The 16,120-nt window shown below is 40.0% G+C and overlaps 1 protein-coding gene across 7 annotated transcripts in view; it reads left to right on the plus strand.

Moving 5' to 3' along the window:
* LOC126375237 (tubulin polyglutamylase ttll-5) overlaps positions 1-16,120 on the plus strand; it is a 54,560-nt gene that overhangs the window by 23,844 nt on the left and 14,596 nt on the right. For 4 of the 7 annotated variants that reach the window (XM_050022146.1, XM_050022140.1, XM_050022142.1 and 1 more), the window contains exons 2-6: positions 8,090-8,278; positions 8,911-9,097; positions 13,176-13,389; positions 14,010-14,143; positions 14,705-14,943. In XM_050022146.1, the coding sequence (XP_049878103.1) occupies positions 8,154-8,278; positions 8,911-9,097; positions 13,176-13,389; positions 14,010-14,143; positions 14,705-14,943 (899 nt within the window). In that variant the 5' untranslated portion in view covers positions 8,090-8,153. The remainder of the gene's footprint in view (positions 1-8,089; positions 8,279-8,910; positions 9,098-13,175; positions 13,390-14,009; positions 14,144-14,704; positions 14,944-16,120) is intronic. The other 3 variants (XM_050022144.1, XM_050022141.1, XM_050022145.1) reach the window with 3 other exon arrangements.

A 16,120-nucleotide genomic window follows, 5' to 3' on the forward strand; every position in this document is an offset into this window, starting at 1 on the left:
AACTTTCTTACCTATTTACTACTGTTATAGAAGAGCGGGGACTCCTGGTACAGGCATATTTTGCTTAAAAAGAGGCTCTAGTAGTAGAAAAGAAAATAAATACATTTTGACTTTGACGCTGTTCTGGAAGCAAATAAAAACATAGTACACGTTCAGCTGCCTGTCTTCCCGTCATGTCGTAAAATCTGACCGAGGGATTGTGTCTTCTAACATGATGGACTAATGTTATGGGCGATAGGCTGATCCCCTATCACCATATGGTTCATCATATCCAGCTTACATCGTATCAACAGGCGTTGCAAGTTATCTTTGATTACTTGTGGCTCTGCCCACCCCGTTAGGGATTACGGATGTGAATCTATGTATTTATGATAAGTTTAAATGTTACGGAACCCCAATACAATTGTCACGCAATATTTTTAACTTCGCTTCCTCCCACGGGTCGCAATTTGGGCCGGAGACAGTCGGCGTGTGGAATAGCTAATGATGCGCCTAGCGGAAGCTCTGTTTTTTGCTAAATATTATTATATAGGGGGGTTAAAAAGGCCACATTGAAGCAATTCATCTAAGAAAGCAATATTACAATTTGACATTTGCGCATATAATAATAAGTGCGCAATGGAATCAAATGTCAAAAAGCAATATTGCTTTCTTAGATGAATTGCTTCGATGTGGCCATTTTAACCTCCAGGTCTTAAAACGCTGATCATAGAGACAAGGCAGATTTGCCCTCAGCACTAAATTAGACACGCCATTACTTGTGTAATTGACAAAACGCTATCAATATTATGAACTGACTTTACTACGGACCTTGATATTTTTTCTATTTTCTTTTGTTTTAGTGTTATCAAAGATGTTTTATGTGTCCAAATCAATTGCTTATTTATATTCCCAACTGCGAAACATACCAAAAACTTCCAAAATACTAACGCTCATTCCTATATCGTCTTCATTTAAAATCCGTGCATAGTCACATAGCCAGGTCACAACACATCATAATCTAGCCAAGTTTACGAGCTCATAATCTACCATAAATCTTCGGCAAACATCGCCCGTCTGCCGACAAACGAGCGTCGACCTAAACTTGAAATTTACGACCCAATCTCGACAAACCCCGTAACCGAAATAAGTAGAATAGTCATGTCAGTTTGCACTAAAGAGACTTGGTGTATGCAATATCTGCCAACTACGGGTTAACTGTTAAAGACTAGATAGCCACTAAACATGCCAAGCATTTCGTGACTCAAGCCAAACTCAAACTCAAAAATATCTTTATGCATTAGGTACGTTTTGAATCGTCAACTTTTACATAACATAACCTAAACACGTCCCACTGCTGGACACAGGACTTCCCTCAATCAACCGAAGGGGGTATGGAGCATACTCCACCACGCTGCTCTACTGCAGGTTGGTGGATTTGTTTGGGCTAGAGCCCAGGACCAACGGCTTATCGTGCCTTCCAAAGCACGGACAGTTTAGGGACAACTAGGTAAACAACAACACCTTTTTGGTCAACTTTAACAGAAACATATTTTTTGTTGAACGTCTCATCCGCCTAAAACTACTGCAGCTTCTCATAACCTGTAGAGGAAAAGTAGTAGAAAAACCTCTGCAAAGGCATCTTCAATATCAGTTAATTTGACTGTTTATATTGGCTCCCGGGCGGTTATTCCTATGCACTTCTATCTTCCGATGCCCATACGATTAAAGACTAAAGTATGACCGAAGGGCGGTGAGGTAAACTTAGCTCAGCCGCTGGTGGGGGGAGTGGAAAGTTGCTCTATACGTAGATTCCTTATTCTATGACTCCGGCCTAATTTGCCAAAGGGTTAGGTTAGGTTATAAAGCTATTTTTACATAAGTTTTGCGCTTTTTTAGTGCCGGCAACGTTCCTACTTTGGAAGAACATTCCTGGTCGTAGAGTTCTCCGACTGTAGGATGTCGTGATGTGTGCCCCTCACGTCACGAATTCACGATACCTTCGTGTCAGAGCCTACGACGACACGCGACCGGATTGGTTTAATAAAAACGTCAGCTTTTGACAGTCTTTTTGTTTCGATATTTAATTTTTGCGGATAGGTACTCGTGGAAGCAAGATTGATTTGATTGAATTTGACATTTGCTCATATAAAAGTAAGTACGTAATGCCGACAAATGTCAAAAAGCATTATTGCTTTTTTGGAAAATTGTTTCGATGTGCCCTTTTAAACCCCACTTTATACTTAAAAGTACTCAATTTCATAACTGAACAATGTGATACTTCTTATTCGTAGTATAGGAGTAAGTTGTTCTGCCTTGGCTTCCCAAGGACACGAAATGATAAAATTCGTTACACGTGTAGTTCCTGAGCACATCCTTGACCCTGTGACCTTGTACAGGGTTAAAGCATTCCTTCCATACATCCCTTGCTATAAATGTTAATAGCGTAAGGACTGTTGTCTACTTGGATTAGATGCAGAACTCCTCTTTTTATAGAAATTTTTGACACTTGATTTAGGTATACGTTCGAAATACGAAATATGATGTATAATATACTAGCTTTTTATCGCGGGTTCGCTCGCCTCAAATCAGGCAAATAAAGGTACCTACCATCATCACATCACAAAATTAAAGCTAATAATAACGGGTTCTTACCGCGTTTAAATGGGGATATGAGACTCTCGCGCTTTAATTATGGTAATAACCGCGTAAAGTTAAAACAATGTATATCACATCATCAATTTAAGAACCACGCTCTTGTCGGTGCAGCATTTTCCATGCTTGTTTTTTTGTAAGGTACTTACATATCTCACAAAATACATTTCTTGGATATAGATAAAAGACGTTTCCTCACTAAAGTTTCACTATGTTATTAGATGATTAATCTTCAGAATTCTCCCAAAATGTACTCTTATGTCTACCTAACAAAAACCACAATATTTCCCGACGCAAAACTGTCACTACCATATCCCGTTGGTTCGTAAAAACGTGATATATCCCCCACACGCGGTGCGTATTTGCTCGTAATAAAATAGATTTAGCACTCCGACATTGTAGCTAATATCTCGTCGAAGGATTTCTTTACTTTGTTGGATATTCGCTGGAAAATCCGTGTTTTTATGTCAATCCTAATACAATCTTGTGACTTTGCAATGATTAAATGAATATGAATATGAATCTATAACATCTCGTCGGGCACTGGAATCCCCTTAGCATAGAACAAGGAATAATACTACGTAAAGAACGTCAACTCTCCGCTCCCCACCAGCGGCTGAGCTAGGTTTACCTCACCCCCCGGTATTACTTTAGTCTTCAATCGTAGGACGTCAGATGCGCGTGTCAAACTCAAATTCAAAAATATCTTTATTCAGTAGGTAACATAGTTACACATTGAATCGTCATTTTTTACACAACAAACGTCTCATCCGCCTAAAGCTACTGCAGCTTCTCACAACCTGTATAGCCGGGGAAAAGAAGTTGCAAGAAAAACCTTAGCACAGGGCTCTAGACGTTCTTTCTTTAAATACTGTTATACAATTTAGTAATTTGGCTGCCTAATATCGGTTCCCTGACATATAATCCAATGCATTCATATCTTCTAGATATTCATATCTTCTCGTATACGATAACGTCAATTTGTAATGTCTGTGTAAAACGAGGTGTTTTATATGAAGTAACCAGGGTGTACCCTTAGTGTCCGACCGAATTTTCGGTTTCGGTGAGTTTCGGTTTCGGCAGAAAATCCGCCGCCATTAATGAAATTGATATTCGTTCTAAGATGGATATGGTGGGTGAGACACCGGGCAAGTAGTTAATGCACAAAGTTGCGGCACGTTGGGTGGTGAATAGTGATGATGGAGTCCCGACCTGTCGGCAGAGTACTGGGCTGATTGGTGATAACGACGACAAAATAACATATTAAATTCAGCAGGATTATAGTTTATTAACAACACTTCACAATCAAATTATAACGATGCTCAGATATAAGATCAAATCCAAAATTAGAGGGCACGGCCAGAGCTAAACAGTATGGGTACCTAATATATTTATGTCGTTCTTATGAAGGTCGGGGATGCAATGAGTCAGTGTAAAATGAAAGGAAATGCGGTACGGTATGGAATGAGATTTTCGAAATTTAAAATGATTGACGGTCAGAACGAAAGGCCAGTATGTGCAGAGTACTCTGCTACAAAGTCATGCCAAAAACAGAAAAAGAAGGGTCCAATGTGACCAACATTTGAAACTCGACCATTAACATATGGCTAGAGAGCCTTGAGACACGTTTTCCCATCGATTGCATTGCATCGGACAAACATATGGCTTACCTTATACGTGCTACGTTCTATTACGTGCACAACCGGCCATTTGACCGAGTGACCACCTTGTGATCAATGGACAAAGAGTTATACTACACTAAACAACGATTCGATTGAAGGTTCCTAAGTTATTTATATGGTGCCGTAAGGCCCAGATGCCTTTTAAAATCGAACTCCCATTGACCCCAATTCCTGCAGATCCCTCTTAATTTTATTTTAAGTTATACCCGTCATTTTCTTATCCGCCGAAAAGGGACGGATGATTAATTAATAATTGTTAATTTTAAAATGAATCAATAACCCGGGCGAATAAAATAGGCAACTCGCTGGTATGCAACCCGTTTGACGTGTGCTGCCAACTTAATTCTGTCGGGTTATTAGCCAATATTAAATTGTGGGAGGGTTTCTGCCTAAAATTAACGTGTGTTCCATACATTTTATGCCTGTCGATTACCCGTCTGTTATTTGTTAATTTCGGAATAAGTACTTATTTTGAGTAATACCAGGAAAATTAAATAAAAAAAACAGAGCCTGCTACTGTTGTAGATGCGTCAAAAACACCTACTCCTGTGTAATCTAACCTGCGCAGCCACTCAACCTCAACACACCGAATCGATCAATCATAATTGCTTGCGCAGACGCATGCATTGTAAACACGAGAACTCCACGCGTGGCTGAGTAGCCGGGTCATGTCACTCAGCCATACCTGTTGCGGATGACACCGCGATTAGTCAACCAGAACGCTCGCGTTTACATTATTAGCTAACAAAACAAATACAACAGCCGCCATGGCCAAGGGGTTAGAGAGCTAGGCTCACGGTCTGGAGGTCCGGGTTTAATTCCCGATAGGGTCATTGTCGACATCACTCTTAGACTATCCCTTGTTTGTTAAGGACATCGCAGACTTAAATCACGGTATTGTCCGAAAAAGTAAGATGATTCCGTGCGATTTAAAAATTATCCCGTTTTTCACAAGGTCCGCTTACCTAACCTGTAGATTTGACAGGTCCGGTTTTTTACAGAAACAACTGCTTATCTGACCTACCAACCCGCGAAGGGAAAACCAGCCCAATACAGGACAGGTCACATACGTCGGGAATGTATGTTTCCTCACGATGATTTCCTTCACCGCTGAGCACGTGATAATCATTTATGATCCAAACATGAATTCGAAAACAAGTTCGACAATCATTGGTTTAGGCCTGTGATGATTCGAACCTGCGACCTCAAAGTGAGAGGCAAGCGTTCTACTAACTCTTCTGTTCTATCGTGTGGGTTGTGAGGTGGAGTACCAACCTCATCAACCCTGGTGTTAGGGTTACTATTGAGCCGCCAAAAGTCCCTGACAAGACTCATGTAACGACTACGTACATACATCAATAAGTAGTAACCGGGACCAACGGCTTAACGTGCCTTCCAAAGCACGGATCGTATTACTTTCGGACAATCAGGTGATCAGCCTGTAATGTCCTAACCAAACTAGGGATCATAAAGTGATTTTTGTGATATGTCCCCACCGGGGTTCGAACCCAGGACCTCCGGATCGTGTGCCCAACGCTCAACCACTGGACCACGGAAGCCGTTCACCAACTGGGCTGCCACTGCTCTTATATGAGTTATTATATGATTTAATTTTCTAAGCGTGCATGGAAAATGTTGAGTATGTTACAAATTTTTCGCGCTTACGCGGTTATTCGAGTACTAGGTAATTTCCATTTTTGTAAACACAACACATTTACAGTTTGGACAAAATTAATTACCTCCGTAGGGAAATAAATTACGCCATTATTTAACAAGGCCGTTGTCTGCCTGATGAGGTAACTAAACGTTTTACTAATTAAGTAGTAGTTAGGCTTATTTCTCGGACGTGACTCGTGTTAAAATTGTACGTGAAAATTTTCCCAAAAAGGGGGGTTAATAACCATCATTAATAAGTACCATTTTTCTTCCTAGATTGAAACCAGCTTATCTATCGGGAAGTTGTTTAACAAAAATGACTTCCGAATGTGATTTTTCAAAAAGACTCATTTGGTCCTGTAAGTCGACGATAAGCGAACCGCTTCTAATGCAACAAAATTGCAATTTGACATTTGCGCATATAAAAGTAAGTGCGCTATGCAAACAAATGTCAAATAGCAATATTGCTTTTTTTAGATGAATTGCTTCGATGTGGCCTTTTTAAGCCCCCAGGTTAGCCTTTAGTGGGTTTTACATAGTGTTTTTAGAAGCGGTTCGCTTATCGTCGACTTATATGGAAAACCACGTGAACGCCTTTTTGAAAAATCACATTCGGAAGTGATTTTTGTTAAACAACTTCCTAATAGATAAGCTGGTTTAAATCTTGGAACAAAAATGGAGCTAATAAATGGTAGACACCATCTAATTTTATTTTAAGTTATACCTGTCATTTTCGTATCCGCTGAAAAAGAAAGGAACGGGTAATCGACAGGCATACAATTTGTGGAACACACGTCAATTTTAGGCAGTCAACAACCCTTTAAAAATTTTACATTGACCCGACAGAATTAAGTTGACAGCAGACGTCATTTAGATCTGTCAAAGTACGTAAGCTAGTGTTGTGACGTTTATTAGCATAGTGGTGTATCAGTCGAGACTAGAGTGATCGATTCTTTTCTAACAGTGGGTATAATTATTTTACATTACTTACCTAAGTCATCGTGACCTTTAACAAATCATAAAATAAACACAAATCAACGTACACAACTACTTCCTGAAATTAAAAAAGAAAATTTCTAGCGCTTTACCCGACTTGCCTGGCCTTGCAGCTAAATAGTTCATTGTTTTTTCATCTTTTTTCAACGGCAAACTGCATGTGAGCTTAGCTATTTCCAGTCATGCCGTGCTCGCGATTTATAGCATGAATATTTACTTGACCACTTAATCGATGAAAAAAACACTTACTTTTTTCTTAAAGGTCGCATGCATTTCGTAGTTAAGAACGCGATTCGTGATAAATGTTTGCTATGCAAGTAACCTTGTCAATTCGTTGTTTTGATATCGCTTATTTAAATGCCAAAGCTTGCTTCGGAAGAACAGTAAATACAAAGGGTAAACGCTGTGTTTTGTACTATGTAAAAAAGAAAGTAAAAAAAAGATAAGAGAAAAGAGAAAGTAAAAGTAAAGTTTCGACGACTGTTTAAATAAAGGTTTGAATCGATAGATCAGGGGATATCGTCTAACTTCAACATACCTAAACTATTACTGAATCCTGGCGTTTCTGATTCGCTAAGACATACTTTTCAAGTTGTCGCTTTCAGCTTTCAGTCTCATCACAAGACCAGAGATAGGGGTTCTGTTGCGACGAATGTTATAGTTCCACAATAAGAACCTGATTCCAGGAAAGACGAAAACTAAACTGGCATAAGTAAATACCATATATAGCAACCCGACCTAACATAGTCTGCTACGGCAGATTCCTGAACGAGCCTCGCGCGGTCGTATGCCCGCGCGCTATCTGTCAAATTCATATTTATTCTTCCGGACGATTCCGATCCATGCGCACGCTATACGCGCTTTTTCTGTTATTACTGTAACAAATAGTGTGCCAATCTTGTAAAAACTTGTGTAATCTGAATATATCGTGTCAATCACTCCAATACACGCAAGATTACCCAGACTCTTTTACTTCAACACCTGGCTAGCCACCCACATATCTGGCGCCCAACGTGGAGCCCGAACCAACGACCCTGAGATTAAGAGCCAAGTAACTCACATATTGATAATTTCGCCAAATATGTTTTCCTATTAATCCATTGACGTCATTTCACCCCCAGTCCACATGCATCATCAGAAACAACCATTCCGTCTACTTCGGGCCTCCAGACAGCTGCGTGCGACATGAGAAAGAATGAGGAGGATCCCACCAAGGAGAATGATGGCTCCATCGCCGACTGGGTGTCCGGCGGGCCCATCGGCTCCAAGGGCGCCGTGCTCATCTTCCGCTCTTGTGTGCTGGCCTCCAGGTAAGACCAGTATCAGATAGGTCTTCCATAGGACCAGAACCCCATCAAGGAGAATCATGGCTCCATCGCTGACTGGGTGTTCGGCGGGCCAATCGGCTCCAATAAGGCACTGTGCTCATTTTCTTAAGAATAGAAGTTCTTTCTTCAGCAGAAGATGATACAAGCAAAAGGATAGCACTATATATCTTACAAGATGCCATTCGCTTTCTTGACGCTGAAGCATTTAAGACCTTTTCTCATAATATGCGAAGACTGTGATGTTTACAGTCTCAATTTCGACCAGTATAAGACCAGTAGTATGGAAAAACATCCACATAGATCAAACGTCGTATTGAAACCCCCACCGTTCTCGAGGATTCTTCTTCTATCACGCAATTGGCTTCTTCCGATTCTAAGCCTTGTCAAATAGATGTATCATCTGATAAACATGAAGAGTTCAAAGTTCTTCCCACTTCATCGAATCCCTTAAGACAAATCTCGATCTCACTTTATGATCTTCAGAGTATAATACCAACAACAGTGTAACACACAGACTTGACAAACGGGACTGCATCCCATCCAAATCTACATTATTTTTCGTCCTCTTCGCTGTTTCTCCTTATAGACATCCATCGCTAAACGTTGCCCTACAGAACCCCCTCAATGGAATCGACAACGAAGACGGTGGGCAACAACACGGGAACCAGCATCCTGCTGAACAAGGCCAAGAACATGGCTCGCCGGCTGGTGGCGGAGCCGCACGCCTTCACCGTGCGCCCCAAGAACATCATGCATGACGTCATGGAGACCTTCGGCAACAACGCCAAGATCCCAGGACAGGTATGGCGATGTAACACTCTCAAGTGATCCAAGTAACACTCACACACTACACAGGATGTAACTGCCTTCTTTATAATATGCCACTAAAAATGTAACGTTCTTTGGTACTAGGTACCCCTATGGCCATTTGGAATGAATGAGTCAGAATCAGAATCAGAATCAGAATCATTTATTCAACGTAATTATCATGGATAAACTTGTTGAAGGTCAATGTAACATTTTTGAATTTACGTCATTTCGCAAGGTGTTATGGCTGAGGAGAAGAAATGACAAGAAACTGCAACAGCAACACATCTTTTAAATCAATGAGGGTACATTACAAGTTATTTAATAACTAGAGGAACACATTCAATACCAGACATTTTTATCATTTAGGTAATCATTAATCTTATAATAGGCTTTTTTACATAAAGTAAGCTTCACGTGAGCTTTAAATTTGTTCTCTGACAAATTTAAAATATTATCTGGTATTTTATTGTAAAAACGTATACATAACCCCAAAAAAGATGAATTTAATTTACTTAATCTAGAATTTTGAACAACAATTTTATTTTTATTCCTTGTATTGTAAGTATGCCTTTCACAGTTTCTCGGAAGGAGAGATACATTTTTACGCACATACATAATGTTTTCATAAATATATTGACTTGCGACCGTCAGTATATTTATTTCTTTAAACAGCTCCCTTAAAGAGTCCCGACAACGCAGATTATAAATAGCGCGAACTGCCCTTTTTTGAATAATGAAAATAGTTTCTACATCAGCGGCTCGACCCCACAATAAAATACCGTAAGACATTATGCTGTGGAAGTAGCTGAAGTAGACAAGTCTAGCAGTGGGTACATCTGTGAGTTGTCGGATTCTTCTGACGGCATATGCTGCTGAACTTAGCTTGCCCGCTAGTGATACAATATGTGGGCCCCATTGAAGTTTTGAATCTACAGTAATTCCTAAGAAAACGGTGTGTTCAACAAAATCTAGTTTCTCGTCGTTAATTTTAATGTTATTATTTACTTTCTTTACGTTTGGTAGAACAAATTTAATACACTTCGTTTTCTTAGCATTTAGAACTAGGTTATTTACTGTAAACCAGCTTAGAACCTGCGACACAGCGCTGTTTGCTTCGTCAAGTTCCTCTAACTTTCTATCGATTTTAAATATAAGAGAAGTATCATCCGCGAACAGTACAATGTCAGCTTGGTTCTGTACTACATAAGGTAAATCATTTATGTACACTAAAAAAAGGAACGGCCCCAAAATGGATCCTTGAGGAACTCCCATTTGAACATGAGAGCCCGAAGAAGTCGTACTATTGATTTGTACCTTTTGTATCCTATCACCTAGATATGAATTTAACAAACTGAGAGCTCCATTATTTAATCCATAGTGCCTCAATTTCAAAAGCAAGGTCTCCTGATCCACGCAGTCGAATGCCTTAGACAAGTCACAGAATACTCCTACGGCATTCTGCGACTTCTCCCAAGCATCGAAAATGTGTCGAACAAATGTGACACTCGCGTCTGTTGTAGACCGACCCTTAGTAAAACCAAACTGCTGGCTGTGAAGTAAGTTATTTCGATTAAAATGACATAGCAGTTGGTCGAGAATAATTTTCTCGAAAATTTTACTAAGTACTGGTAGAATAGAAACCGGTCTATAATTCGTGGGGTCTGATTTTGTGCCCGATTTAAAAAGAGGTATAACTTTACTGATTTTCATTAAATTTGGAAAAGTGCTATTTTCAACACTCATATTAAAAATGTAAGCTAGATATGGTGCTAAGATATCAATAACAGAGCTCATCAATTTGACAGACAATCCCCATAAATCTTTCGAGGTTTTAAGTTTCAGCTGTTTGAATACTTTAACAATACTACTCGGATCAACGCGTTTAAAATCAAATAATTCAGTGCAAGCAGTAACATTACTTTTCAACAATATATCAGCTTGAACAGGAGAGGACCTGAGAGATTCTGTAGTTTTAACAGGGATGTTCGTAAAGAATTTATCAAAAACTTCAGCTACATCTTTATCTTGTTTAACTAACCCAGTGCTCGATTCTATATTATATTCTAATTCACGCGGTTTCGAAGCCTTTGTTTCGCTATTTATTACTTGCCAAACTGCCTTTATTTTATTATCCGCGGTCTTTATTTTACTACTAATATGCATCTGTTTGGCTGTATAACACACTCTTCGAAATATTTTAGAATAATTTTTGACGTAGCTTTTAAAACTATCAGTGTGTGTATACGTTTTTTCCTCATATAAAGAATAAAGAGTATTTCTACTTTTGCGAATGCCTACGGTAGCCCAGTCACTGAACTTGAATGATTGACTGTTGGTAACTACCTTTTGAGGAAAATTATTTTCAAATTCTTTATGGATAATAGTAAAGAAATCCCTGTAAAAATCGTCAGGATTGTCTGTATCAAAGTTTGGACAAGGTAAGTTACTTATAAGACTATTTCGATATTTCTCTATCCGAGTATCAGTGATGGGTCGTGTACGAAATTTAATTTTCTGAACATTTTTAAGTACTGGAAAACTGACCAGCTGCCCACTGTGATCTGACTTAAAACAGTTAAGGATACTGTTGTCTTGAAAGTCGCAATTGCAAAAAACGTTATCTAAACATGAGGCAGTTGTTTCTGTAATTCTAGTTGGCTCCATAAATATATTAACAAGGTTAAAAGATTTAAACAAACTTAGAAATCTAGTTGTAATTGAATCTACTTCATATAAATCAACGTTAAAATCTCCACACACTATAATGGCTTTATTACTTTTAGATATGACCTTCAGTACATTTTCCATCACTGATTCAAAAACTGTGAAGTTAGCACTGTATGGGGGTCTGTATACGGCTACAACAATATGTTTCTCTGTTTCTATACATGAAATCTCCATAGTGCCCTCTATCGAAAGTCCAGTAATATCTTTGCGTTCTTTATATTTTAAACTATTTCTGATAAAAATAAGGGAGCCACCACGTAATTTGATCTTTCGACAGAAAGCGCTAGCGAAATGATAATTTTTAAAACCGAATAACAATTCATAATCCTTTAACCAATGCTCTGTAATACATAAAATGTCAATAAAAAATGTCTCTAAAAATAATTCTACGTCTAATTCTTTGCCAGAGAAGCCTTGAATATTTTGGTGAACTAGTTTTAATATTCCAAGCTTCTCTTTTGTCTTATTGTCTAGTTTAAAGATGAAGTACCATTCGTGGTACATGGCTGACTACCGTCAATAAAAAGTTTTGTACTGTAAAAGACAGTACAGTCAATAAGTTTACTGCCTGGTCTGGCAGAAGTGTCTGTAATATAAAAAACTAGTACTGAACATATAATTTTTTTAAAGTACTTAGATAGATATATTCTATCTGTCGTTATTATACAATTTCGAATAAACTTATTCAAATCTAAATAAATAATATTACTATGATGACAGGTTCTGTTATAAAGGTGTTGGTTGAGAGAAAATATATAATTATTTTCCTCACTAGCTAATGTATTTGAGTATGGAAAAGAACAAATAATTAAGTTTCCACACTCAACAGTCATTAGTGACCTATGATACCTAGTCAATTGCTCTTTTGTGAGCCCTGTACTATTGCCTACTAAAAGAATAACGGTACGGAGTAAGAAGAAATCACCGTGACCTTAGGGGAATCGGAGCCTAATCGGATTCCTATAGAACTGCGTTCACTAAGATATTTTATAGTATATCATATCTGTATATGTTATGTTCCTAGTACATTGCTTTTGAAAGCCGTGTCGATGCAAATTGACAGCCAAAAAACCTTGTTTTAAGAGCACAAAGATAGCACGAGTGTAAAGAAGATAACTAGTTTTTGAACTATTTTTGGTAACTTTTACAGTCTGGGTGTAGAAGACAGCTTAGCCGAGCTCGATCTATCTATCTCATAGATAACACCAATGTAATGTATGACCAGTGTGTGCCATTTCCGGGAACATTCTCATTTTGGGAATATTCCCGGGCACGGCACATTACTGTATGTCATCAACATAATATCATTTGTGTGATGATCCAGTACGCTCTCTCTTTCTAGCAGGCGTACGTGGTGCGGCACGTGAGTTCCTCCGAGGTCCCGGAGACAGTCTCAGTGGAGGAGCAAGGCCACGAGACCCACGAGCACAAGCGGGACATCGAGGACGTGCTAAACGACCTCAGCAAGATCACGTTGAAGAAGCACCTCAATATTGAGAACACTACAGCAAATATCAAGCCGCCCGAAGACCCGCCGCCTCCCTCTAGCAATAAAGGTTGGTTGCCCTTGGTTTTGATTTCATGTAAGGCCATTAACCCGGCCCCAGGGGGGATAGAGTCATCTTCTCTGCCCTCCACTGAGGCGTTTCCTGTTCTGCGCGTCCTTGCCACAGGGGTAGGCTCCTCTTGCTTCAGTAGGCCGGAGTGAGATGAACCTTTGCCTAGGATTACGGGTGAAGACCTCAACGGTTGCAGAGGCGGAGATGAACCATCGGTACGGTAATGTAGGACGGAAGAGGCGAGGCGAGTCACAGGGACTGGGCGTCCTTGACTGAGGTCTATTATATACTGAGGTTTACTATAACTGTCAGTACTATTTAGAGACGCAGGACAGAAGTCCTAGTACGGCTTTGAAATATACTACTCTGGGCGCCATCCCACTCGCGTCAGATAGAGTATTTATTTATTTATTTATAAAACGGTACTGCAGGGCGGAAGGCAAGAGGGAAACCACTCTCTATTTTTCCCTAAAAAAGTAGCATGGAGAATGCCACACCGACAAGCGTAGCTCTTATATAAGTGTTCGTCAGTTCGTGACAATCTCAATTTGTCACACATTACGGCCGTGGTGATTTCCGTCAGTCTACCTTTTATATTCATTAGTTTAAAATTACAGACACAGACAAGAAGGGCAAGAAAGGCAAGGGAAAGAACAAGCGCAAGCAGTCTCAGATCCAGCGCACGCTGTCGCCCGCGCTCGACAGTGATGACTCAGAACACATGCTCGTCAAAGAGGTGGACAGCGTCAAGGTAATATACTACACGTAATTCTTCTCCAAAAAATTTATTAAAAAGCCAGGTTTCTTAAAACGTCCTCTAAACCGGCGAGCTTGCAAGAAGATGATTATTTGATGAGGAGAAGCGAAAGTGGTATGTAAGCTCGTAGAAAGAGGAAAGAGGCGTGACCTTAGTATGTATGTAATTCTTCTCCCGTGTGGGTTTGTAAGGTCTATGACCGATATCTCATTAGCCTTGTGTGATATTATTGAAGCACTGAAGGCCCCTGAAATAACAGTAATGAAGCATGGAATCACCATTCTTTTTGGGCTGTGAGGCAATTCGACCTGTCATATCCTAACCAAACAAATGCCAGCCGCAAAAATGCCTTAAACCTCTTTTGGAGACGAATTATTTTGGCATTTGAACTGGTACTGGTGGCATTATTCGTTATTTTTGATTTTTTTTTTTGTGGAATGCTTTTACAGATAGTCCAAAACGAAACGGAGATTGTATCATCCAATCACATTCCACAGCTCTTGATAATGTCCCAACTAGATCGCCCTAAGCATTAGCCCTCAGGGCCGTCTACAGGCCGCCCAAACGTTTCCACAGGTCCTAGAGTCCCAGAACATGCCGGCTCGTATGCTGAAGATCACGTACAAGCTGGTGAATACGGAGACGAAGCTGCTGCACCGGCTGCTGCAGGCGCACGGGCTGCAGGAGGCGGCCGCGGACAGCAAGGACTTCAATCTGCTGTGGGCCGGCCTGCACCCCAAGCCCGATGTTCTACGTTCAATGTCTCCGTACCAACGAGTCAACCACTTTCCAAGGCGAGTTTTTCCCGTACTTTCATTCTTTCTCCCCAGAAGTCGAATCCCACGAGAATGAGTAGCTGAAAATAACAACTCCTAAGAATAAATAATTAGGACCATTGGAAGCGAAATGCAGAAAAGAGAAACGTAAGTCTGAAACCGACGTATAATAATCTGTAACCAGAACTCCATCTACGTTCCGTGCGACGAAAGGTAATCAAATAATTGTAATTTCAAAGAATTACTGACAGTATTTATCTTTTATCGTTGAAGAGAAACAGAGTCTGATTCCTAATTCAAGCATTTTTTCAATCGAAAAGGCCATTGACGTGATTACGTCTTTCGAACAATTGATTAGAAAAAGAGGTAATAAACAACCTTTGCACGTACCACTTTTACGCCACTCTTCATCCAAACGAGATCTTCAATTTAGAAAAGTTTCTTTCCTAATATTGACGTTACCAGACGAAATCATAAACGTATTTTTTTAGTTTTAATATTTTAAATAAAAACCAAGGTAGCTAGAATACTGACAGTAATTCGGTAATAGGAACTGGCTGGTGACGGCCCTGTTGGAGCGGCACGGGCTGGTTGAGTCTAACGACGAAGATGAGCTGTGGCACCTCTTGTGGGCCAACATTCCCATACCCATTGAAATCCTCCAGAGCTTATTGCCCTACCAGAGGGTCAACCACTTCCCGAGGTAACCTTCCTACTCTTATCCTGCCACACTACCTCTACATCCTCCATCCTCCACCATGGTCAAGGGTGTTAACAGACCAATCGATTGATTGTCGATCGATGGCATCGATTGATGGTATATAAATAAATGGTAGCATGGATTGCTCAATTAAAGATACCAGACTTGTCGATCAACGTCGACCGATGAAATCGATCGATTGGTTAGTCGTTGATCGATGCCGGCGATCGACGATCGATGGATTGGTCTGGTAACACCCTAACACTTCAAGGACAGAACGTCTACAAGCAATGTCCAGGCAAGGTGAAGTGGTCTGTATCTATTTGCCGGCTACGCGACTATTTGAGCGGAATCGGCTTGCACGAAGCATAAACATTTACGAATCGCTTTGAGTTGTCACAGCAAAAATCGTCCACTCCGCTCCGAACAGCAGGTGTTTTCCCAGAAAATCTTGAACAAACGGACACGGAAATAAATTTTATAAGCGGAATGCTT

This window comes from Pectinophora gossypiella, chromosome 18 (assembly GCF_024362695.1).
Source record: "Pectinophora gossypiella chromosome 18, ilPecGoss1.1, whole genome shotgun sequence".
Lineage (NCBI taxonomy): Eukaryota > Metazoa > Arthropoda > Insecta > Lepidoptera > Gelechiidae > Pectinophora > Pectinophora gossypiella.